Genomic DNA, 26,324 nt, shown 5'->3' with positions numbered 1-26,324 from the left:
AGCTGGCAGGAACTGAAAGGGATAAAACTAGCCAACTGACCTCCGAAATGAAAATCAACCTGAAATTGACCACATAGTGTATCTAAGTGATGGCCAAGCCTCCCTGCCAGGGGACAGAACTGGGGATGTGAATTCCTGCCTTTACTTGCTGCAAGTAAACCAGTCTACCCTGGCACAGCCACGCTGTCCCATTTTTGAGCAAAGCACCCCAAGTGGCGAAAGCCTTGAGTGTGGTAACAGACACAGCCTATGGTGAGTAAGAAGATTCATGAATATGTAAATGTTATTAAACAACAGTTTCTTAATTTGACAACATACAGTGGTTCTTAACCAGGAATGAGAATCAGATGCGTCTGAACTTTTAAAAAGATTGCAACAGCGCCAGCCTTACCCCACAATCTAACTGAGTAGGTTGGGGGGGATCTGTAATCTGTTTCTACTGGTGGTTCTGATGTGTACAGGTCCTTGGTAGGGAATCCCCGTAGGGAGCTGTATGGATGAACAGCGGCTAAATGTATGTAGGCGAACAGTTCTCTAGTAGACAGGGGCCACCTCACCTTAGAACAGGATTATGGTGATTTGCTCAGCATTTAACTACAAAGGGTACTTACTGAACCTGGGCAACTCCAACCACTCTAGCTTCCCATTCGAGATGCCCTTTCCCCTCCCCTTGAGAGCAGGGCTAGAAAGAAAGGTGTGATTCTCCAAAGACTTTGGTGGGAAGTGGCAAAAGCGGGACTTTCTGGGGACAGCACTAAGGTGTTCTTAGCAGTGAAGTGTGCAAGCAGGCTGTCAGTCAACCCAGCGGGGTGGTGAGACAAAACCCAGCTGATACAGTCGTTATCTCCAGCGATTCGCTGCTTGCTGGCCTGGCAAACAGCCAGTGAGAGCACAATGGCTGGGTGTTTGTACCCGGGGCTGAAACATGGACACAGAAGGGGCCCTTTAAGGCAGGGGGCTGTGAATGATGAAGGTACCAAGTCTTAGAGACCAGGAGTCCGCCTCAAGGAAGGGAGAGAGTATTTTCTATCCGTTTCTGAATTGAACAAAACTTCAGTGACTTTAAGAGCCCTGAGTCCTCATGCAATTTGGGCGTAAGTTTGAAGTCAGATAAGAGTCTTCTGTTCTCATGGGCCTCCTGGGCTTGCTTCTTCAGTGGTTTCTACCCTCCTTCATTACACACACACACACACACACACACACGCGCGCGCGGCTTCCTGTTCTTGGTGGTTCCTACCGCCCCGAATTACTCCATGCTCCTGTGAACCCTGGGCTCAGTTGGGATTTCCAGCCATTAGCCCTGCCACAGCTTCACGTCCTGGAGATTTATTTGTCCCTCTTGCTGGCGTTTGGTGGGAACCTGAGTACTGGGAATGTGCCCTGGCCCTTCCCTCCTGACCCTGCCCCAAGAGCTTTATGAAGCCTGCATTTCGCAGGCTCTTTGGACACCAGAGCACAAGAGAGCTTGGAAAGAATTTTTAAAAAACCATGATCCTTCCATGTTTCTGAGAGGAACTCATTCCAACACAACAGGCAACCTGTGTCTCAGAGTTAGAGGCCAGACCCCTAGCCCCTCGGAGCAGGCACTTCCCTTTGTGGGAGAGAACAGGAGTGATGCCTCGGTGCCCTTTGCACAGGTTCTTCCCAGGGTTTTCTCAGGGTTCCCGGGTGCGGGGAATTGGGGGTTGTTCACGAGCACTGCACTCAGACGTGCTGTATCCCCAGTCTGTTTCCAGAACCCCACCTCTCTTCTTGAGTTCCCTCTTCTGCTTTCAAAATCATGTAAAACCAGGCCCCATTCCTTTCTCTTTAGGTCACCAGATTCCTTTTTTGGGGGTTGGCAGTGATGCCCCAGCCCCAGGACCCAGGAGGGCATGTGAGTGGTGGTGGGGCTGGGACTTGCTCTGGGGGACATTCAATGTGCCAGGACTGGGTGTTCTGCTACTCTTCCCTCCCTCTCCCCTCCCCATCCTGCTGCCCCCCTCCCTTCCCGCAGACTCCGGGGGCCCTGAGGGTAGGAGGGAGCTCTTACCCAGGGGGAGAGAAGCCTCCAGACTGCCCCAGCTGCCTACAGGCTCTCAGCTTCCCTTCCTTGTCCCTCCAGCCACTCCCAGGGTCTGGAGCACCAGCCCCGTCTGAAACACCCCTCCCGCTTTGAAGGAGGCTGGGCTGGCCAGGGGGTTATTTTGGGAGCCGCTTCTGAGATCCAATGGCCTTGTTAGGGCAACACTGACCTTTCTGTCCGGGAAGGAGGGCAGGACTGGAGAGGGGCGGGGCAGCATCGGGGAGATCGACAGTCCCGCACACCCACAGGGTGGAGGAGAAGGGGGCCAGCAGGCTGCAGGAATTCAGCCTGGGGGGCTGGGACTGTCACCGAGGGGAATTTCCCCTCTTTGAGCCGGACTGGGGATCCCTCCACCTATCCTTTCACTGTGCTTCTTAAAGGAATCACAGTGTTTTTCCTTTGACTCCATGGAAGCCAGACTCGGGACGCTCTGTGGAGGCTTTGAAACTTTCCTTCCCACTTCCTTCCCAGCTGGCAGCCGTCCTCTGGCTGACTGAGTGGGGGCCTCCCAGGCATGGCACTGACCAGCGGACTCAGTGCTGACTTGGCTCCTGGGCGCGATCAGCCTCTGGTGGCATCTTGCTTCCCCCCTGCTGGGGTGCGGTGGTGGTGGTGGTGAGTGGGGGGCCCAGCCCTGAGCGAGCTTGGAGAGTGCCACTGGCACCCCCATCGCCCTCAACCCCCAAGCTGGAGGACAGTCAGGTTGGGGGCTATGATGAGATGAGTGGGGGCCGCTTTGACTTTGACGATGGCGGGGCATACTGCGGGGGCTGGGAGAACGGAAAGGCCCACGGGCATGGGCTGTGCACCGGCCCCAAGGGCCAGGGAGAGTACTCAGGCTCCTGGAACTTCGGCTTTGAGGTGGCGGGTGTCTACACCTGGCCCAGTGGAAACACCTTCGAGGGATACTGGAGCCAGGGCAAAAGGCACGGGCTGGGCATAGAGACCAAGGGCCGATGGCTCTACAAGGGCGAATGGACACACGGCTTCAAGGGACGCTATGGAATCCGGCAGAGCAGCAGCAGCGGTGCCAAATACGAGGGCACCTGGAACAACGGCCTGCAGGACGGCTATGGCACTGAGACCTATGCAGACGGAGGTGAGTCCGGGCTGGGGCCTGGTGGGGGAGGAACGCAGTGCAGGGCGGAGGAGCACGGGACAGTATAACACAGAATCAGAGGGGCCTGGATGTTATCTGCTGTGCGGCAAGCTACTTACTCTGCCTCTCTCTGCATCCGTTTTCATGTTCGGAACAGTGGGGCCAATGACGGGCTATTGGGAGGACTGGCAGGAGTGCTAAGCACAAGGCCTGCCATACGGAGGCAAACTCAACACGCGTTCATTCACACGTAACGGCTACTGTTTACACGCTAGGTATGCAGTCAGCCGTGGGATATACACCAGGGTGTGCTTTAGAAGAACTGGGCTCTCGGCTCAACTTTGCCATGGAAATTATCTTCCAGGAATAGGTCATGAAGTATTCATTCACCCACCCACCCATCCTTACATCCATGCATCCTTTTATTCAGTGCATATTTCTGTGATGCCTCCTATTTGCCAGGCATTGTAAAAGGGTTAGAGATAAAGAGGAATAAGGTAGAGCCCGGGGCTTCAAAGATAGGCTTGTAGACAAACCACGATGCACAGGTACGTACCGAGCACTGTGGCGATAAAGAGAAGAACCCTTAGATGAGGGGATGTCTGAGCTGGATCTCGATGGGCAAACTGCATTTGTGAGGGTGGGCGTGGGAGAGACCAGAAGGACCAGAGGACTCAGTGGGTTCAGGAACCGGAGAGGAATTATTTTGTGGCAAAACAGCCTTAGGAAGTGGCAGAACAGATATCATCACCTGATCCCTGGGGTGTCACTTTGGAGATATCACTCTCAGTTTCCTCGTCCATGAAATGGGAGGTTTTCAAATATCCATACTGCTCAAAATATAGTCAGTGGACAGGCGGCAGCATCTGTCTCCATAGTCAGAAGCAAAGTCAGGGGTCAGCCCTAGACCTGCGAAATCAGAATCTCTTGAGGGTCGGCCCAGACATCGGTTTTAAGCTCGTCCAGCACTTTTTATGCATGTTAACGCTTAAGAAGTAGTTCTTCAAAGTCACGGGCTCCCAAACTTTAGATAGCGGGCTAGGCTGGCCTGCTGCCTGTTTGGGGACAGCTTGTGAGCTGACAGTAATTTCCCATTTTGAAATATTTGGGGGAAAAAATTAAAAGAACACTATTTTGTGACTCGTGAAAACTATATGGAAGTCCCTATACAACATCATCAATTTTACCTGTTGGCCCAAAAGCCTAAGACTTACTATTCGACTCCACAAGGACAGTTCACTGGCTCCTGCTTCAGGTGTTCATTCAGGTTCCTTCCAGCTTGGGATCATTCTATGACGTCGTCTTCCTCGCATGCCCTGTTGGGAAGAGGCACTGACATAGATAACTCAAAACTATGGCTCATTAGGAAATATACCTGTTTAGCACCAGTGGGCATTTGTTGTATATTGAATTCATCACTAGTCTGCCCTCTTTATAGCAGAGGGCAGGGGGTGGGCCGTCTGGGAGTGGACTGGGGTGGGGCAGGAAGGGCACAGTCAGCCCAGGGTGGAGGGTTTGCTCCAGCTGAGGCCCTTGCATACAGAGAGAGCCACCTCCAGTGTAGGATGGGCCCCTGACGGGGCTGCCGGTTGGTGGGTGCCGGGCCAGGGCCTGCCCTGAAAGTGTCGGGATGTTAGCGGGGCTGCGTCCCTGGAGTTTCCATGTGCACAAAGGTAGTGGCACAGCCCTGGCTGGAACTGGATCCCACTGAGGACAAATCCTGGCACCACACTTCCTAATCGGTGACCTTAAGCTGTTTGCTGAACCTCTGCAGTTCAGTGCAGTTCAGTTCCCTGGATCCTCATGTCCAACACTATGCTAAGTGCTGGGGACAAGCGGTGAGGGAGCCTCAGTTTCTCCGGCTGTGAGATGGTGATGACCCGAGTGCCTGCCAGGTGCCAGTGACCTTTGCAAAGAGGTGCACAGTACACGTGTGCCAACTGTTTCTCCCTGTTCCTTTTCGCCGTCTCCAAACCAAGTTGTGTGTGTGTATTGGTGTGTGGATGTGAGTCACAGGGACACACATTTCCAGGAGGCTCTGGGATGATCTCCCAGTACATTTAAAGGGGGAGAGGGAAGAACCCATTCATTCATTCATCATTCATTCATTCAAGTGACCGATATTTCAGAGCATCAACTATGTGTCCGGCACCATCCCACACGAGTTCCAGGGGCTGAGGCAGAACGTAAGCACAGTCCTCAGGGAGCTCCCTGTCTCATGAAGAACACTGAAATAAACTGGAAAGCAAACATATATGTAATTTCCAGATGTTACAAGTGTTATGGAAAAAATAGCAAAGAAGGAACAGGGTGATTTTTTTGGATAGGGTAGTCTGAGAAGCAGGGTGGAGAGTGCTAGAGTGAAGACTTCCTTCCAGGTGGCGGGAATGACCATGGCAAAGACCCTGAGACAAGACTGGGCTTGGCATGTCTGAGAAATAGCGAGAATACCAGGGTGTCAGAACAGAGTGGCTGAGTGGAGCCGGCCAGGTTGGTGCCGGAGATGTGGGCAGGCGCCAGATTGAGATGGCTTTAGGGGGCCTGGGTTTTGTCCTGGGTGTGTCCAGGTGAGAAGACCCACTCCTCTGATTTCCAGACTCTCTTCCCGAATGAGAGAGCCCACATTCGGGCAGCTGGGAAACCTTACAGATCCTTTCTCCCAAGCTGCACATGAGGTGCAACTCTCCAAAATTAGATGTGGCCACTGCTTTGGAAAATCTCTTTAATCAACCTGTCATCGGTTCCGGAGGGTTTGTTAAGGACCTGCCCTTTGCCCCATCCTGGGTAGCACTAGGGGAATGTGCACAAATAAGATCCTGTGATTATGAACGGCTGGGAGTCAGATGGCCCTGGGTCATTACACCTCCTGGCTCAATCACACTATTTAATCTCTTACAGCCTTAGTTTCCTCATCCATAAAATGAACTTATCCTAATCTCTCCTAAGATTCCCCATGGGATAAATGGGCCCTCAGTAAATGGTAGTTGCTTTTATTAGAATTAACTATCATTAATTCATTCAATAAATTTATTGAGTGATTGTTATGAAGCCTGAGCTACACTACACTGGGGTGGGAGGCAGGGGGCAGACTAGAGTGTAGAAATAAACAGAATGAATAGAAGGTGCCCGTCTTCCAGAGAATCTAACATGAAATTGTCCTAGTGTGTTGGGTGCCAGGCAGGGGAGTACTACTGAGGACTAAAGGAGCAAGAGAGAGGCATCTGGCCAGACCTAGGCATTCAGGGAGGCTTCCTGGAGTAAGTGGCAAGCCTGACTGTGAAGTCAGGAGTGAGCTGGGTGATGGGTGGGAGAAGAGCGCTCCAGGTAGAGAGAACGGAGTGTACAAAGCCAGGGGGTCCAAAACTTGCCACCCAGCTAGATGTCAAGCTGAAACTTAGATGTTATTCACAGTTTTGAGACATAATGACCAAAGGGACCGTGTGTCCCCTTTCTTCCACTCCCGCACCGCACCTATGGGTGCCTTCTCCGGACAAAGAAGACAGCAGTTTTCCAAACTGGAGGTATTAACCCATGAAGAGGTGGCAAAATCAATTTAGTGGGTCATGACCTGCATTTTTTTAAGTGAAAGAATAGAAAATATCACAGTGTTTCATAGAGAATAAGATCAAACATTGTTTCCTGAACTATGTGCTCAGTTGAAGATAGATATGTGTGTGTCTAAAAATGTCTGTGTTTATGTGTGTGTTATGATGTCATGTGTCTTTCTTATTGCTGATCATGGTCAAAAAGTTTGAAAATCACAGCNTGCCCTGACTGGGAATTGAACCGCGATCCTCTGGTTCGCAGGCCCGTGCTCAATCCACTGAGCTACACCAGCCAGGGCTGACCTGCATTTTTTTAAGTGAAAGAATAGAAAATATCACAGTGTTTCATAGAGAATAAGATCAAACGTTGTTTCCTGAACTATGTGCTCAGTTGAAGATAGATATGTGTGTGTCTAAAAATGTCTGTGTTTATGTGTGTGTTATGATGTCATGTGTCTTTCTTATTGCTGATCATGGTCAAAAAGTTTGAAAATCACAGCTCTAAAGTGATTTGACCTGGCATCTTCCCGGAAGCCGCTGCCTTTCCTACCTGCTCAGGCCCTCGGCCTCCATGCTTGTGTCTTTGGCTGTAGGTTTAGCTCCCCAGTTTCCTGGTGGGAAAGGGAAGGTGGTACAGGCAAGGGGCTCTGGCCTCCTAAACCCCGAGGCAAGCCTCTTGGTACCCCTCCCCTGCCTATAGCCCTCATTCCTCCCCTGGCCATATATAGCCATGCTGAAAATAGCCGCTGACTTGAAACCCCAAAGCAAGCCCACTGCGGAGCCCATGTGTACTGCGGGGCTACCAGACTGTTCCCACCCCAGAGACCCACAGACTTCAGGACTAGAAGGGCCTTTAGTGATCTTTGCTTTCGGAGGTTCCTGACCTGGGGCCTGAGCCTTGGCCTCGGTGGCTGGTAACTGCCCTGACACTGAGGTGCAAAGTGTGCGTCTGTGCTTAGGTGCTCTCACATGGGCCCCCACCATTGATCTAATATAGCAATGCGCTCCACAAATGTGCAGTGGAAAAATCAGGCCCACGATGGACTTTTTTTACAAAATAAAGCTAATAAGAATAATAATAGCTAACATTTGGGGAGTGCATACGGCGTGCCCAGCGCAGTTCTGGTGTGTGGTGTGCATGTTGGTTAAACTCCCCCAGTGACCTCGTGGGGGGCACGCTGCTAGTGCTCATGTGTGTTCAGTTGTTTACAAGGACACATTAAAATGATCGGTTTGATTTACCAGGAAAAGAAGAGACTAAGGATCGAGTTCATCTTCCCTATCAGATGAAAGGTTTTACATTTTAATTTATTTTTAGATAACGCCATTTGTTGAAAAAAGAAACCTGTATTTTCTCTTTTTCTTATATTAAATTTTTTTTTTAAATTTCCCTCCCCACCTTTTGGCAACCATCAGCTTGTTCTATCTATGGACCTGTTTCTGTCTTGTTTTGTTTATTCCCTTATTTTACTTTTTATATTCCACATATAAGTGAGATCATACAGTGTTTGTCTTTCTCTTATTTCACTTAACATAATGCTCTCAAGATCCATCTATGTTGTCGGAAATGGCAAGAGTTCATTCATTTCTGAGGCTGAATAATAGCCCATTGTGTGTACGCACCACATCTCCTTCACCCGCTTGTTTATTTGTGGATACCTAGGCCGCTTCCACATCTCGGCCATTACTAATAATGCTGCAGGGAACACAGAGGTGTGTGTGTCTTTTTGAAGTAGTGTTTCTGCACTATTCAGATAAATACCCAGAAGTGGATCACTGGATAATATGGCAGCTCTATTTTTAATTTTTTGAGGACTCTCCACATGTTTTCCATAATCTGCATTACCCCTACTTTATAGGTAAGGAAACAGAGACACAGACTATTTTAAGTATTTTCACTCACAGTCCTCCAGCTAATAAGAGACAGATAGGATTTGATAATAATAAGTGATAGTTAAATATTTCATGATACAAGTATTTTAATAAATGATAAATAACTTCGGAGAATAATCAGAACTAGCTACATAATTTGGGGGGGGGGCTGGCACAAAATGGAAATGTTGGACCCCTTCTTCTAAATCATTAAGAATTTTAAGGTGGTGACATCAGAGCATTCAACCAAGTGCAGGGCCCTTCTAAGCCCAGGGCCCTGTGCACCCACTAAGGAAACATAAATGCCTGTGAACCTGGCCTTGACCGTAGCCACAGTAACTGCATTTATCACCTACAGAGTCTGTACTATGTGCCAGGCTCTGTGCTAAGAACCCTACATGCATTATGTCACTGAGGCTTCTTAACAACTCTCTCACCTACTACACTCGTGGCTTCCAAACGTTTATGACTGCAACCGCCATAGGATGTGCACTGCACGTTTTGGGTCTCCACACACACACAAAAATGTAAAACCAGATCTCATGAAACAGTAGTCCTCTTTCTCAACGCAGTGCTTGCCATTTTCTCTTTTATTTGATCGCGTTCATAGATCTATTATTCTACCTCATTGATATCTTGTTTGGAGAGTTAAATGGTACCCCGATATATGTAAAAACACTTAGAGTTTGGCATCTGCCTAGCACTTTTATTTGATATGTGTATGTTTAACTATAAGAACAGGGTCAAAAACCCAAGCATGTTCTAAATATGCTTAATTTTTTTCCTCCTGCCCAAAGCTGATACCTTGAACTCCTTTTTGCCCAGCTGACTCTGGAAATGGAAGCTGAAAGAATTCGCCGGGATCGAGTCCCGGGCGGCAGCACCTGGTGTCACATTATCTGGGCCCATGATAGGTGTTCTTTGAATCAACTTGACTTCCATATTTATCTATTTAATTGCTCCCCAAAGGAATATTCTTTCTATTGATGTATTTTCCTATCTTTATGCCAATACTATGCTGCCATGGTTACTGGAGTCTTATAGTAAATTTTAAATCAGAATAAACCCTGCAACTTTGCTCATCTTGTTGAAGACAGTTTGGGTGACTATAGGTCATTTCCATTTCTATATATATTATAAAAGCAGCTCATTGATTTCTACTGCAAAGCCTGCTGGGAATTTGATTTAAAATACATTAAATCTATACATCATTTGGAGAGAATGGACATCTTCACAGCACCAAGACTTCCAGTCCACAGACCTGGTGTTCTTGCATATCCTTATTTATTCACGTTTTCTTTAATTTCACTTGGGAATGTTTTGCAGTTTTCAGTGTCTTGCGTATCTTTTGATAAATAAAATTAACAAGTATTTTTGTGGTATTGTAAATGGCATTCTAAATTTTATTTTTCCAACTGTTTATTGCTAGGTCATAGGAATACAATTAGTTCTAAATATTGACTTCGAATCCTTTCACCTTGCTAAATTAATTTCTTAGTTCTAGCGGTATTATTATTTTTTTTTTCTAGAGAGAGAGGGAGGAAGGGAGGGAGAAAGACAGGAAGAGAAACATTGATGCAAGAGAGAAACATTGACAGGTCGAGTCTCATAAGCACCCTGACTAGGGACCGAACCTGCAACCCAGGCACATGTCCTGCCTGGGAATCAAACTGGTGACCTTTTGCTTTATGGGATGATGCCCAACCAACTGAGCCACACCAGCCAGGGCTTTCTTTGGTTTTGATTTTCCGATTTAAGAAAAACATTTTAGTTGAAAATTTCTTGATTGCTGTTAAAAACCAAGTGTGATGGTCCTAGGAGAATCTGAGGGAGACTCTGACACTTAGACACTCAGGGCTTAGAGCAGCCAGATCTGGGTTCAAATCCCAGCAGTGACACCTCTCAATTCTACAAACACAGGGACATCACGTAACCTTTCCGAGCTTCTATTTCTTCTTTCCCATTAAGGATGTAACATCTCCCTTAAACTATGATTGAAACAATGAAATGAGATAATACAGAGCATAATGCCTATTCTGTAGGAATGCTGGAATATATATGATTATGTCTGTATTTCTGTGTACAATCTAAAGGGAGAACTAACTCAGGATGGCCTGAGCTTCAGCTGTCTCTGCTTTGGGAAGAGAATATTTCAGCACAAAAACTAGCTTCTGACTTTGGCGCAGTTAATAAGCCGAGACTTTGATTCACTTAGTTCTGCCTTGCGTGCTGCCAGCGTGAATGAAATCCATGCCAGGCACGATTCCATTTCGAATGTAGAATCAGCATAATATAACCTCATCTTGAAAATCTCATGCCCCGGTTCACAGCCAGGGGTCAGCGTGACAGCTGGCTGAGTTGCTGTCATGCCACGTCCTTGGCATTACCTGGGACCCCAGGGGTCCCAGCAAGACAGGGAAGTGGTCATAATTACTCTTTCCTCTCCGTGACCTTGTTTTCCATGATGCATGTGTCTAACCGACCAAGTCCCTCCGATGTGCCCCTGTCCAAGGCTGTTCCCCTGGGATTCAGCAAGTTTCCAGGGCCTGCAAAATTCCATGTCCCCAGCAGCTGTTCCCCAGACCAGCCCTTGCTGAAACACCCTTGCAAGGAATGTCAAGTCATTTATTTTCTCAGGGCCTTGGTTGAGGATGGGGTGCAGGGTATGGGGCTTGCTTCCTGTCATCGGCCAGAGTGTCATTCTGTTGTCTCCTACCCCTGCTAAGCCAGAGCTGCAGAGCAGGTGAGAAATTTGGCCTGTTCCTGAGTGAAGCACCCAGGGCCCCTACTCACTCCTGTGTAACTAAGAGCTGATGGGTCCAGACCTAGCTGACAAAATCCAGAGTGGTCGAGGGACAGTGGAACAACAGAACCCCCTCCGCCTACCATGCAGGTAGTGAGCCACTTGTGGCTGAAGTATTCGAGCACATGCTTGAATGGCCTAGAGTGGGGACCACACACTGATGCTTGCCAGAAATGCTGTTTGGCATGTACGGCAGTTTTTAGTCCTTTTATTTTTAATTTATTTGGAATCCTTTATGGATACCATCTTCACAAAGTGATCCAGTTTCACAGCATTGGTGACAAGACAGCCTGACACTGTGGGCCCTTGATGAAATGTACAATATAAGGAACGATGTGACAACACCTGTCACATTCCTGCCAGGAAGGGTGGAGAGGGGCCACTTCCTGCAGGGACCTGTCGGCCACTGTAAAAATGTGGCTCCTACCCTGAGAAACATGGGAACTCTAAAAGTGACATGATCTGACTCTGTTGAAAGGGATGCCTTTGGCTATGGTGTTGAGAGAACCTTTCAGGGAGAGGAGGTGATGCAGAAAGGGGAGGGGCAGGGGGACCAATTAGTGAGTTTGGGCAACACAGGTGAGAAGCAAGGGTGGTGTGGACCCTGTCCTGTCGCGGCAGAGGTGGGAGCTGCGGGTGAGCTCTGGATCCAGTGTGGTGGTAGAGCCACAGGGTTTGCTGATCGACTGGGTGGGGGGCGAGAAGAAGAGGAGTCGGGGTGGTTCCCTGGCTTTGGACTGAGTCACAGCAGGATGGCACTGTCCCGAACCGAGATGGGACAAGGGTTCGGAAAGGTCAGGAGCTCAGTGTTGGACACCGTGGGTGACAGATGCTTGCCACGGGGACATGCCACAGGGATATGAGGGCTGTGGGGAGGCCGGCACACGGGGGGGGGCCTGAATGACCACTGGGGGTCCTCCTTCTAAACCCAGACACTCTCCCTTGGGTCCCTTTGCTTCCCTACTCCACACACCCAATTGTTTCTAGTTTCCAAAGCCCTTGGGGTTGCTGAGCTGTCCCAGTGTCTGGCAAAGGGGCCCCGCCCAGGGCACAGGACCCCGGCTGTCAGCACCCAGGCGATGTTGCCTAGTTAATCCCCCGCTTCTTGTGTAAGCTGCGGGGCGTCATCTGGGGCAGCAGCCTCTGGATGTGGGGGTGGTGGAGCCCCACAGGCTACAGGGACTCTTCAAACACCCCCGCCACCTGACCCTGCTCCTGGGAGCTGGTGACATTTGTCGTCAGCTCCTCCACTTTGGGTCTTAGAGTGGTGATCCTGGGAAACTGGAGACAGAGGAGCTTTGATGGGCGGCAGCATTTGGGAGCCACGGGAAGGGAGCTTGGTGCCAGCTTGCAGGCCAACCAGAGAGCTAGGCTTTGGGATTGTTAGGGGAAACGGAGCTTAGTTTCAATGCTCACCCAAAGGGATCATTCGGCTCACTCAAAGCCATGCCATGAAGTACAGATCCACTAACAGGCTCATATAGAAGGGAACCTAAGACATTTAAAGTGAACAAGAGCCATTCGAGAGGCTTTATTGAGTGCCCAATATGTGCTAGGTAGTGTTCTCAGTGGCGAGGACAGTGATAGAGTGGGGAACAGCTAACCTTTTAGTTTACTTGTTATTTGTATAGGCTTGTAAATTAGTATAAAAAAGCCCAGAAGGATCTAAATTCATAACAGCGATTACCCCTGGGGGATGGTACACTTAGAAAATATTCTTTTATTGTTAGAATTTTATGCAAGAGAATATATGTATGTGTATGTGTGTGTGTATATAAACACATATACATATGTACACACACACATGACATGTAATTTTTAAAAGTGCCCTCCCCCCTCAACACATCAATGACATTTATATATAGGCCTGCAGGGTACAAAAAGTCTCTGGGGGCTCTAAGCAGAATTCTCTAGAATCTAGGCTCAGAGCCCAAAAGATTGCTCTTGTTCCTCCCCCTACTGGGATATTCAGCTCTTCAAGGCAAGAAAGGACTAGAAGAGCAAGCAAGACAGGAGATCTGTTCTTTAGTCCCAGTTGAGCCTGCTGTGCGGCCTTGGGCAGGTCCCTCTACCTCTCTGTGCCCAAGCTTCACCCCCTGTGTAATGAGGGGCTGAACCACACATGCTCCGAAGGGCAAGTCAGTTTCTTTCCTCTGCACCCTGGTGAACTGACTGTGTCTGCCTGGAGGTGCAGGGAGTGGAGACAGCACAGCCACGTTAGGAGGATCCAGACTTGTGATCCGGTCGCAAAAGTCTATTGTGGACACATCGTGGGGGAGAGGTGGCCCATGTGACAGACTACTTGTTACCTTGTACCACATGGTCTCCAGGGTCCACTCCAGCAAGTTGCCTGTTGGCAGATGCCAAGAATGTGGCTGCACAAAACACGGGTGCTGGCCCCAGCTCCTACGCGCTCATGGGAGCCCTCTGTTAAATTTTCAAGAATCGTGCAAGTTGGCTATTTGACTTGTCAGTAGCCTGACTGACCACAACGGGAGTAGTTCTACAATGGAAACTGGGTAATGCTACAAGTCAGGGCTGTGTGTTTATTTCCCAAAGAGCTGTTTTACCAGTGTACCCCTGAACACCGTGCTATCATGAAACGCCCTTTTTTCCTCCTCAACCAGATTAAGGGTGTCCAGCCATCCTGCTTTGCCTGGAAACCATCTTGCTTTTAGTGCTGAAATCCCTGCGTTGTGGGAAAACCCTCCATCTCAGCCCAGGATGACCAGTCACCCTACAGCGCTTCCCGTGGTGTGAGGGGAGCCAGCCCTACCAAGAGTCCGAGGTCTCTGCTGGATGACCTGTGTACTGCTCACCACACCCCCGAAGAGTAAACTTGCTATGCTTACTTAGCTGAGCAAACACAGGAACAGGGGTTAACTGGGTACCAGGAGAGCCATACTGTGCCAGGAGAAAGGAATAGCTAAGCCTTGGAGGTGGGGATGGGGTCTGCTGTGTTTAAGAAAAGGCTGGAGCACAGAGACCGAGGGAGAAAGTGGGGCCGGTGAGGCTGGAGGGATGGCAGGGCCCCAGGCACATAGGTTTCATGGGTCGGTGAGGAGTGTGGACTTCATCCTTCTGCTAGATTCTGCAGGACACCCTCAGACTCCCTCAGGACCAGGCTCCGCATCCCCTCAGCTGCCAGAACATTACCTGCTGATGGCTCATAGCTGGCCATTGCTCCCTGTCAAAGGGAGGTGCCTCCCTCCGGGGCAACCCACAGCTAATGCCTGGTTCATGCTGGAGTACAAAGACCCGGCCTCCTTGCTTTTATCTTGGACAGCTCTGAAGGGCCAGCTCCAGAGATCCCCATGAGATTAGCTGAGACCTTGGTTGTAATTGCTTGCCTTCTTCCACTGTTGTATCCTGCGTCCATTCCTTACAGGTGTTTGATCTGAGAGCACTCAGCACAAAACCAACCCCATTCGATCTTAGTCTCTGAATTGTTTCCTAGGACCCAGGACAATCTTCCCTCAACAGTCTGGGAAAACATTGTGATTGGGGGTAACCAGATCAGACCTGCATCTTATAAAGGAGGTGAGGCTGGTGGAAGTGAAGGGTGGATTGAATTGGGCATCAGGAGAGGCAGGAGACCAGGGAAGCTGCTGTTGTAGTCAGCCAGGGAGGGCAGGTGAGGCCCAGACGGCATGGATGGGTGGAGACAATGAGAAGTGGGGGAATTAAAGGGATATTCAGAATCAGGTCTATCTGTTCCAAAGCCCAGGCAACCTCCATTCCCTGCTGCTCCCTACTCTCAGGCTTGACCTGCTTTCTCTGGGATGCTGGGTCCATGGTCTTTATTCAGATGGGTTAGAGCCAAGCTGGGATGGGATCCCATACCGAGGAGGATCTATATAGGTGTCTGTGGCACAGGCAGGTATGTTCATTCCTGTTCACAATGTGCATTCCTGGTGTGCCCGGTGTGTGACTTTGGTGTGCCTGGACAGAGCCCCTGATCCCTGGACTCTCTGGTGCTCAATTTCCTCTGGGCCATGCTGCACCTTACACCCCATCTGAAAGCGGTTGATGCTCCAGGGTCCTGCCCAATGGTCTTGTGTGCACATCTGAGACTATGTGCAAGGACATGGGGAAGGACCAGGGATGGCTGATAGTCAAAACAGGCAAGATATAGACAAGACAGCTACCAGGGGAGATACGTGACGAATGTCTGCAGCAATGAGACCTCAGAGGAAGAAGGTGGCCTGGGAGGTATCCTAAAGGAGGCGGCTTTGAAACTGGGCTTTGGCAGGTTTGGGAAGACAAAGTTGAGAGGGTAAATTGGGTCAAGGTCAGGAAGAGACTGGACTGTTAGGTAAGGACTTCCATAGGCAGTGGGGACCCCATGAAAAGGGGCTAGTCCTGATTCCTTTCTCTCTGTCTCTGTTCAGTCCCCCAGGGGCACTGACATTGGACTTCAGACAGTGTTCTAGAAATAGGCAGGGGTCACTGGGCAGAGAGGGTGGTGTTCTCAGTGTCCATTCTGTAAATGGAGACAGAGTCCCTGGTCTGACCCATAGATTTCTCTGTCTCATAGTGAACTCTGGACTTCCTAGACTTCTTTGGGCCTCTGAAACGCTCATGCTTTCTTCAGGGCTGCGGTTTGGGTGAGGACTTCCAAAACTTTAACTGGCAGGGGTGCTCTCAGACTCAGAGTGGTGCAGCGGAGAAAGCGCTGATCAACACACGTCGCCGACCATCACCAGCCACCACATGAATTACAGGGTCACGGTTTTCCTGGCTCTAAAACCAGAATGACAACGCTGTATCTGTTAGGGTATATAGGGGTGGCAAAAGCAAGTGCACAGTGGTGAGTGCGCAAAACACAGAGTTTATTTTTGTATTATTAATTACTGTATTATTTTCTTTTTTGTCTTTTTTATTTTTTCTTTTTTTCCTATTGTGTTATTTTCCAAACGGCTGTAAGCCTACTTTTGCCCACCCTCACACACACATGTGTGTGTATATATATATGTATGTGTGTGTGTGTGTGTACTTTTTTGCCCGAAGGTAACAGAACACTCTAACCTGAAATGACTTAACCCAGTACTTTCCATAGAAATATAATGTGGGCTACATATGTCAATTAACTTTTCTAGCAGCCATATTAAAAAGGTAAAAGTAATTTTAACAATATATTTTATTGAATGCCTTATCCAAAATATTATCATTTCTACATGTATTCAATATGTAATTATTAGTGAAATCGTCTACATTCTTTTTTGTACTAATTCTTTGAAAGTTAGTGCTCAGTAAACATGTGTCTAGTGGCTACCATACAATAAGGATATTTATGATCTCACATGAACAAGAACACACAGGTAGGGCAGGCTCAAGACTGGTTAATTCAGAAGCTCAACAACATTAACAAGGACCCAGGTTCCTGCCACCTTCTTGCTCAGCCATCCACAGAGCAGCGGCTTTGTTCTCAGCTAGCTCCCCTCCAGGTCCCAGAGTGGCTGCCATAGTTCCAGGGATCATCTTCACATACCACAACATCCAGCAGCAGGAGAGGAGGATACGTTTCTCTGCTTGCTTGTCTTTATGAGAACTAAGAAGTCTTTCCTGCCTCCCTCTCCCCACCCCAGTAGCCAGCTTCCCCTCAGGTCTCAATGCCAGCTTTCAGCACATGCTCGTGTCCGGTCTGATCATTGGCAAGGTGGATAGACTTGAATGTGTGGTTTGGAGCAATCAGGATTTACCCTGGATTAGGGACCTCTATGTGAGTTCCAGGGTGGAGGACTGGCCTCTAGAGCAGGACTGAGCTATCAGCAAAGAGGAGGAGGGCTGCTGTTTGGTGACCCACATTTATCTGCACAGCGCCTGCTCGCCTGCTCCCACCAGGTAGGACTGATGGAGTTTCTCACTGTCTCCCTTGCATTCTTATATCTGCAACTTCCAGTTTCTGCTGGTTTCTTTAAAGTGGAGTAAGAAATTAAAGGCACTTCCAAATAATCTGAGTGTAGGAAATGTCTAGATTTTTATAATTTCATTCCCAATCTTTTAGAATTATTCACACTGAATTTGAGGGCAATTTTTAGGGATTCTCCTTCATGGACACCCAAAAGCAATTTGTTTTTAGAGAAACAACCCTCTCCCCTTTAAAAAATTTAAAACACTCATAGCCCATTGGTTTAGATAACTGTTTAAAATCACATCTTTTTTGTAATGAGCACAGCTGAGTGAACAGGTTTGGACACTCTTAAATAAACATACAACTCCATGTGTGGGTACAGAAGTGTGTGGCCAGCTGGGCACATTCAGGCTAAGGGCATCAGCAGGCTTCACAGAAGGAATGGAGCGTGTTGCTTAACTGGAGATCAGTGGAGAGGTTTCTCAGCTCTGCTGCAGGCGGCCTATTAGAATCACCTGAGGTGCTTTTAAAACACTCCAGTACCCACATCAAGTCATAATCTCTGGCCTGGAGGGGGATCTTGCAGTATAGACGTGGCTTCCAGAAACTACTCTGTCGTGTGGGTGTCTGTGGGGTGTCGAGGCAGGTCTCACTGATGAACAAACTCCCAAATTTTCTTCCTCCCAAGGATGAAGGCTCTGAGGCCTCCCTGAGTCAGGGGTGTGCCCAAACCAGTGAATTCTGGGCCCTTCCGGGTGCAAGGCTGCTTTCTTTCAAACAGGCAGACCGAGGCAGAAAACTGGAGCTGGTCCCATTCTCTCCCTCCGGGTTCTCTCTGTCCTCCCTGGCTCCTTTTCATCTTTCCAGTTAATCCTTTCTGGGCCAGCATTTCTGAGCTAAGGCTCTGACCTGTCCAAAGCTAGCCTCTATTGAGCATGCTCGCTGCCTCGCCTATCACTCAGTTAATCTTTGATGGGCTAACCCTCTGCTACCACCCCAGACCCAGCCCATCCTCTCTCTGGACCGCTGCCATGGCTGCCTAATGTTTCTTTTCGTGATGGTTGATTAAATCTAGTCTGTCCCTGGCACTAGACTCCACACCCCTGAAGGCAGGGACCATGTCTATTTATTCACCACTGAGTCCCCAGCATCAAGCATCAAGATCGCAGGGTCCACAGCAAATAATAGTTAAATTCAAAGGAATGAATGAACAGCATATGAAGTGGGGCTCATTACCTATAATTCAGAAGATAAAAACGAGGCTCAGTGGGCTTAAGTAATTTATGTCTTTTTAGAGCAATTCAGTGTCAGAGTGAAGGTTAAAACTCAGGTTATTCTACACTGAACCAGAAGGGCACTCTGCAGGGAGAAGGCGATACTCAGGTTTTAATAAATTCAGGAGCCTGGTCTGAGGGACCCGACCGTATTTAGCATAGTTACGGCCCTCACTAGCCTTTTACAAGGACCCCAACAACTCCCGGAGTTTGAGCTGCTGAGTCCCAAGACCTGAACGTGCTCGGAATTCACTGCCAGTCAGTACATGGAGTGCTTACCATGTACTGAGTCATGTGACGAAGGAGCCGATGTGGTTCCTACCCCTGGGAGAACAATAGGGTGTCAATCAGGAGAAGGCACGGAGTCATTAGGTGTGGACCGAGGGCTTCCTGGGGTGGGGGAATGGTGCTTGATGCTGGGATCACAGCAGGGATGCCTAGACATGGCTCCCTCCCTCTTGGAAACCAAAGCCTAGCCTTAAAGGTTTAAGGTGAACAGATAATCATCCTAATTATCAAATAGCAATTGGGAAAAGTACCAAGAAGAAGTACAAAGTCATATGACACCATGTGGCAGTATTCAGGGAGTAGAGTTCAAGAGACCCTCCTGGGTGAAGTCACATGTAAGCCAAGGCTTGCAGTACCAACAGAATTGGCCCGCGGTGGAGGAAGGGGACGAGTACGCCGGGAAGAGGAAGGGAAGCATGTGCAAAGGCCCTGAAATGGGAGTGCGAGTGTGATGGGAGAGCTGTTGGGGATGCATCAGGAGAGGTGGGCAGCGCAGCCCATGCCAGGCCTTGGAGGCTGCTGGGAATCTCGCTCCTTGCTCTGAAGGTGGTGGGAAGCCCTGCGATGTTTACAAGGCCAAGTGAGGAGACCAGCCCCATGGGGGTCAGGAGGAACTTCCTTCCACAGAGAGCCTCTGTCAGCCAGAAAACTGTGAGCAGGCCTTCCTCCTCTCCCTCTTCAAATGAGTTCCTCCTGTCCCCAGGGAGCACCATCCTGTCTTAGGGAGAGTCCAGCTAAGGATGACCCCAGCACTTGGCTTTTCCCCTTTCCCAGAGCCCCATCACTCTCCCAGCCTCCCCTGGGTGTCTGTGCCTCTTGCCACTTGCTTATAAGTTTCCTAATATAGCCAGTTTCCTCCCCAGCTGGTGGCCCAGAGCAGCTTTCTGTGGTAATGTTTTTCCTAGGCTTAAAGGGACCATGTCAGTCCATCTCACACCAAATCTAAGCTAAAGGTAGGTGGGCTGATTTCATGTCCAGCCCAGAGTTTAGATGTCTTCTCTTCCCCCGATTTACCATCTTCTCTGCTCTACTCTTGTTTCCTTTTCCTTTTCTTTTCTTTCTGCTGAGACAAGTGGAAGGCACACAGATGGACATGGATGGGAGTTTTAAGCCCTGATGCCCCTCTTACCTCTGGCTGCTCCTGCCTGCTGTATAGACCACCAGGGACCCCTTACCCTCCTAAATGAGTTAAAGCAGAATTTCTGGTGCTGTGGCCTAGGAAAGCTGTATTTCATTTTCAGAGCTTCTAGAGTGGCGGTCAGGATCGAGCACCAGGAGAGTATACGCTCCAGGTGTCAGAAAGACTTGGGTTTGAATCGCTTTCTTAGCTCTCAAACCACCGACCTCCTCTCTATAAATAGGCATCATCACGGGGCCCACCTCACAGGACCACTGAAAGGTTTTCGTGAGCCCTTGACACTGCACATGGTCCTTGAGGGGGCTCTTCGTGGCGAAAGGCTGGGGCAAGGCAGGAGCGGGGGCCTGAGCTGGAACAGCCTGTGCTGGGAGGGACCAGGCAATGTGGAGTCACGTGGACATACTGTCCTTCCCCTCCAGAGTCACAGGGCCCCAATTTCTAGAAGCCCCACAATCTCAAATCTCAGAAAGCTTCATGTCCAACATGTCATTGACTAGGTGGGCTGGGGAGGCCTGAAAAAGGGAAGAGAGTTGCGCAAGGTCAGACAATGACACGGGATTTCTGGTCAGGTTCAGCCGATCAGTCAGCAAATGTCTGTGGAGCACCTCTCTGTGCCAGGCACCGCTCCAGGTGCTGGGGACACATCAGAGAGCAAAACAGGAGCGGTCCCTCCCCTCACAGAGCTCCCATTCCAGCAGGAAGAGAAAAGCAATAAATACAGAAGGTGATAAATGCTATAGAAAACAAGTAAAAATAAACTGGGGGTGTTTGGGGGGGCAGGCAAGTTGCAGTTTTGAATAGGGTGGTCAGGATAGGGCTCACCAAGCAAAGGCTTGAAGGCTATCTGGAGGAAAAGGGATCATTCCCTCTGCACAGAGGGAATGGCCTGTGCAGAGGCCCCAGTGGGAGCATACCTGGCCGCTGACCTCACAATTCCCTTACCTGGCGGGCTGTTTCAGTTCTGTAGCCGGCCAGGGCAGAGGGATTCATTGAGAAGAAGGCCATTCGGAAATTTTTGGTCGACAAGCATGTGTTTAAAACAAAGGCTCTGAATCCCCCCTTCCCACACTGAATTCAGTGAACATTGTCAGGCACCGTTCTATACACTGGAGGCCCGAAGATGAAGACAGAGACCTGGCTTTCAGTGGGGCTGTTGGGGAGACAACAACTGAGAAGGTGGAAGAGGTGTTTGGGGAGAGGGGAGATGATGAGTTGGCAGTGGCTGTGGAACATCTGGGGGGCATCCAGCTCCAGGCTGCCTCGTGCAGCTGTATGGAGGGGAGGGAAGAGCCTGAGGATATATATTTGTGTGTGTGTGTTGGGGGGAGTCAGCAGGACACAGATGACAGTTACAAAAACCAAATAATTCAGTCGCCCAGGGAGGATGGGGAGACGGTTGTGGATGGGGCCCTGGGGAGCACAGCACATCGGAACGGGGGTGGAGCCTGAAGATACTTTGTCAGCTTTGTGTCGACTTGTCCCTGCAGCTCACGGGATCTCACCCACTAGCACAGCTTTGTAGAATCACGTTACTACACAGACGTTTTCCTTCTGAGTTTTTCAGAGATCTTAGCCCATTTAAACCTCAAACAACCTTGAAGAGGCAATTACTGTCTCTGACAGATGAGGAAACTGAGGCACAGGGAGGTTACCACTTGCCAGAGGTGACACTGCTAGCAATGGCACAGGCAGGATTTGGACCCAGCGGTCTGGCTTCCAGCGTCTGTGCTTCTAACTGCTATTCCGTGCTCCCTCTTGTTCCCAGGAGTTCCCAAGCTCACTCACGGACACACAAGGTCTCCTTGTGCACACCACCATCCTGCATGCACAGGCTCTTCTTACATGGTCTCAGGTCCACTAATGCCCACGGCCTCACACACTCACTTATCCCGTGTCTCCCCATATTGCACTTTGTACTCAGGTGGCTGGAACATTCAGAACCTCTCACACACCCACCATGTCATCCCTTTGGGACCTTAGGTACTCACCCCACTGCAGACACACTGCATTGCACACTTATGATCTCATATAGTCAAAAAACACTGACATGTATGCCCATAAAAGTCTTCTAACCCTGGCTAATGTGTATTGAGCTCCCACCTGCAAACTGAAAGGTCGCTGGTTCAGTTCCCAGTCAGGGCACAGGCCTGGGTTGCAGGCCAGATCCCCCACTGGGGGCATGCGAGAAGCAACAGATCATGTATCTCTTGCACACGGATGTTTCTGTCCCTCTCTCCCTCCCTTCTCCTTTCTCTAAATTAAATAAATAAAATCTTTCTTAAAAAGTCTATACACATGGCCTTGCACACATATATACACATGTGCTCTCCAATGCAGATCCATGCTTTCCAACATTCACACGACTGTGCAAACTCACTGTCTTATTCGTTCACGAGCTTGGATATTCATATCACCCTGCACACCAGGACATCATGCACACCCATTTAACCTAACAAACTGACAGCCTTGCCTGCTACACGACTTTGTACTCTGACCCCCTAACAGTATCGCATCCTCACTCGACTTTGCTTGTCCTTGTACCCGCAAGACAAAAAAGGCTCGTGAGCCATGTTGTAGCTCATGGTGATGTGCACACATGCTCTCAGTGTTCTCTGTGCACACACTGCCTTGCACATCCAGTATTCTTCATGCTCCCACCACGTAGCACCCCCCCAAAGCAAATATTCACGTTACTGTCCACTCAGTATCCTGCTTCTTCAGTCTTGCACCTTCATTCTCTTTTGTGTAATTTAAAATATGCACACATTTAAATTCACACTCACAGAGCTCTTACCTATTCATACCACTTCACATTTAAAATTGTTTGACAACCTCAACCTTGCACTATTTTGCACACTAAAGACCTCATGTGTTCTCATCAACAGAAATACTCAAACCATCATGCAACCCCCTTCTGACTTGTCCATTAGTGTCCTTACACATTTGTTTAACCTCACACACTCCCAGGGCTCACCTGCATATACAACTTTACACATTGATGCTCTGACTCACACAACCTTACTCCATCTTGCACACTTGTGACTTTGCCATGTTTGCACCAACAGAAACATTTACACCACTGCACAAACTCCTCGTAGTTTGTCCACCCATGTTCTTGCACACTCACATAACCTCGCACCCTCAGAGCCTTGCCTGTTTTCATATCCTGAAACTCCTGGCCCCTCTGACTGCCTTGCCCACCCCTGCCCTGGCACACCCACGTCGTTGTGCACATGCAGGAGCCCCACTGTGCTGCTGCACTGACACCTCTCTCCTCCCCCGCAGGGACTTACCAAGGCCAGTTCACCAACGGCATGCGCCATGGCTACGGTGTACGCCAGAGTGTGCCCTACGGGATGGCCGTGGTGGTGCGCTCGCCACTACGCACGTCACTCTCGTCCCTGCGCAGCGAGCACAGCAATGGCACAATGGCCCCAGACTCGCCCACCTCGCCGATCTCGGATGGCCCGCCACTGCTCTCGCCTGCCATCCCACGTGGTGGCTTCGCACTCAGCCTGCTGGCCAATGCCGAGGTGGCCGCGCGGGCGTCCAAGGGCAGCGGCCTGTTCCAGCGGGGCGCACTGCTGGGCAAGCTGCGGCGGGCCGAGTCCCGCACGTCCCTGGGCAGCCAGCGTAGCCGCGTCAGCTTCCTCAAGAGCGACCTAAGCTCAGGCGCCAGCGATGCCGCTTCCACCACCAGCCTAGGTGAGGGCGCGGAGGGCGCTGATGAGGCAGCGCCCTTTGAGGCTGACATCGATGCCACCACCACGGAGACCTACATGGGCGAGTGGAAGAATGACAAGCGCTCGGGCTTCGGTGTCAGCGAGCGCTCCAGCGGCCTCCGCTACGAGGGCGAGTGGCTGGACAACCTTCGCCATGGCTATGGCTGCACCACACTGCCCGACGGCCGCCGCGAGGAGGGCAAGTACCGCCACAACGTTCTGGTCAAAGGCACCAAGCGCCGCGTGCTGCCGCTCAAGAGCAACAAAGTCCGACAGAAGGTGGAGCACAGTATGGAGGGCGCCCAGCGCGCTGCCGCCATCGCGCGCCAGAAGGCCGAGATAGCTGCCTCCAGGTAGGACCCCAGGGTGGCACAGATGAGATAGGCCCCACTGAAGACAGGGGTCCTGGGATCCGGCTACCTAGGAGGCCCTGTCTCGAAACCTGTTTCTGCTTCTTTTACTGCCGGGGCTTCCTTTAATTGGAGGCGCTTCAGGATGTGGTGTCACCTGCTCTCCACCCAATCATCCATCCATCCACTCAGCTACTACTCCCGCCCACCCACTCACCAACCCCTCCTTGCACTTTCTCCTTCCCTCCCCCGAGACTATCTGATATCCACCAGAACAACCAACCCTTCACCAAAGGACTCACCCTACCCACCGACCCACTCCACTCTGTGTGTCCACTGAACCATCCAGTTATCCATCCACCCAACCACCCACTCGATCACCCTGCTGCCCATCCAGCCAGCTGGGCACCATCTGTTCACCCACCCCTCATTCACCCATCGTCTCTACTACACACTCGAACAACTGTTCACTCAGCCCCTCCGTCCATCTGACTCAATCTAATGTGCATCTGACCAATTACCTGTCCACTCAATTACTTCTTCTCCCACCCTCCCAACTTTCCATCCCTTGACCTAGCCAGCTGTCCAATCACCCACACATCCAGCCACCCAACCACCCAGACACCCGTTCAGACATCCAGACACCCTTCAACCACCCATCCATCCTCTCATCCACCCACGTTTATTCAACCACTTCCCACCCATCCTAATATCTACCCATGTATTCACCTACCTGCACTCATCCATCCATCCATCCAGGCACCTCCATCGCCCAGACACTTCTGCCCAGCAATCCATCCACACTTCCGTTTACTCCGCCACTCCCACCTCTCCATCTGCCAGCCCTGCATTCATTCATCTGCCCATCCATCCATCAGCACTCAGCCTTTCATCCGTATTCAGACCCTTTTATGTCTTCTCATTGTACTTTAGAAAACATTTTAATGTTGTCTTCAAACATTTGTAGCACCTACTGTGTGCATGGCACTATTTTAAGTGTTTACAAACATTGATTTATTCAGTCTCCTCAAAGACTTTATAAGAGCAATACTATTTCCATGTCCACTTTACGGATGAGCCACACGAGGCTCTGAGAGATAAGGCGACCCGTCCCAGACCACCCAGGTAGTAAGTGGCTCTTCATAATCTAGGCCCTATGTTCCTATTCAGCCTCATGTTCTACCGTCTCTGACCTGGACTTCTTCTCTGTGCTGGTCACACCGGCTTTTTATCAGTCACCTTTGTTCTCCTGCCAGAGGGCTCCGGTCCCTGCTGGTCCGTCTGCCTGGGCTGCTCTGCTTTCCTCGTGCCCCTTCCATTCCTACTTCTCCTTCAGAGCTCAGGCCAAGCCTGAGCCACTCAGAGAGTTGACAGGCACAGGCCGACTGTCGCTCAGCCACATGGACATCTTAGACTATCTCACAGCAACTTTATGCCCTATGTGCCAGTCATCATTCTGAGGTCTTTACGCACATAAACTCTGTCTTTAGCAGATCCTGACCAGGTAGGTACTGTTGGATCTGCTAATTATTTCCTTTTGGCTGACGTGGAGTGAGCTGCAGGGACAGCAGTGGGTGTGGCAGGGCAGTCACCTGTTATTTGTAGCAGTCCTGCTGGTGGCTCTCAGTGACCTGGGCTGGAGGCCGTGGCACTGTGGTTTTCAGAGGTAAGCACACCTAGGTTGGGATCTCGGCTCTACCACCTTTCGGCTCAAAGACCTGGCAGGTCAGTTGCCTGTCTGAGCTTCAGTTTCCCCCTCCACGGCACCACCACTTCCTAACTGAATGCTCTTGGTCAAATCAGTTTTCTTCTTCAACCTCAATTGTCACCTATGAAAATGGGGCTGGTCTGAGGGTTGAGAAACCTGGACAGGTGCAGGTCCAGGGGTGGGTCACGGTCCTACTGAGGGATGAGTTCCCTGGGAAGTGGACTGGGAGATGGAGACGAGTGTGTGGGGAGTTCCTGGTCATGCTAAGGGTTAACACTTGTGGGGAAGGGAAGGAGGCGGGTTGTGCACAGGAAGTTGGGGCAGTCTCTGCAAAGGTGTTTGCCATCCACAGAGGGGTGCTGCCATGGAGATGACCTTCGGGGTTGTCCCAAGTTGAGGTGAAGGGAGCTGGATCTTCACCTCTTTTCGGCTGGTTGCAAGCTGCCCTCCAGAAAGGGGTGTGACCTGGGGCTGGATGCTTCTCTTCAGCCAAGGGCAATCCCTGGGCAGGGTGGACAGCCGGCAGCACTCTGAGCAGCTGGGGCGGGTGGGAGGAGGGTATAGAAATAAGCCCTGAATGGGAAGCTGGGTGGCACATGGCAGGAT

The 26,324-nt window shown here is 50.1% G+C and overlaps 1 protein-coding gene across 1 annotated transcript in view; it reads left to right on the top strand.

Moving 5' to 3' along the window:
• Nucleotides 1-2,275: 2,275 nt before the first annotated feature.
• Nucleotides 2,276-26,324, top strand: part of JPH2 (junctophilin 2) — a 58,122-nt gene continuing 34,073 nt past the window's right edge. Inside the window, exons 1-2 of the mRNA XM_037044113.1 lie at nt 2,276-3,164; nt 23,224-24,013. Of these exons, the coding sequence (XP_036900008.1) occupies nt 2,786-3,164; nt 23,224-24,013 (1,169 nt within the window). The 5' untranslated portion in view covers nt 2,276-2,785. The remainder of the gene's footprint in view (nt 3,165-23,223; nt 24,014-26,324) is intronic.

This window comes from Sturnira hondurensis, unplaced genomic scaffold (genome assembly GCF_014824575.4).
Source record: "Sturnira hondurensis isolate 20B ecotype Veracruz unplaced genomic scaffold, ASM1482457v3 Scaffold0004136, whole genome shotgun sequence".
Lineage (NCBI taxonomy): Eukaryota > Metazoa > Chordata > Mammalia > Chiroptera > Phyllostomidae > Sturnira > Sturnira hondurensis.
The sequence above is the reverse complement of the archived record's forward strand: the minus strand, read 5'-3'. Positions and strand labels throughout refer to the sequence as shown.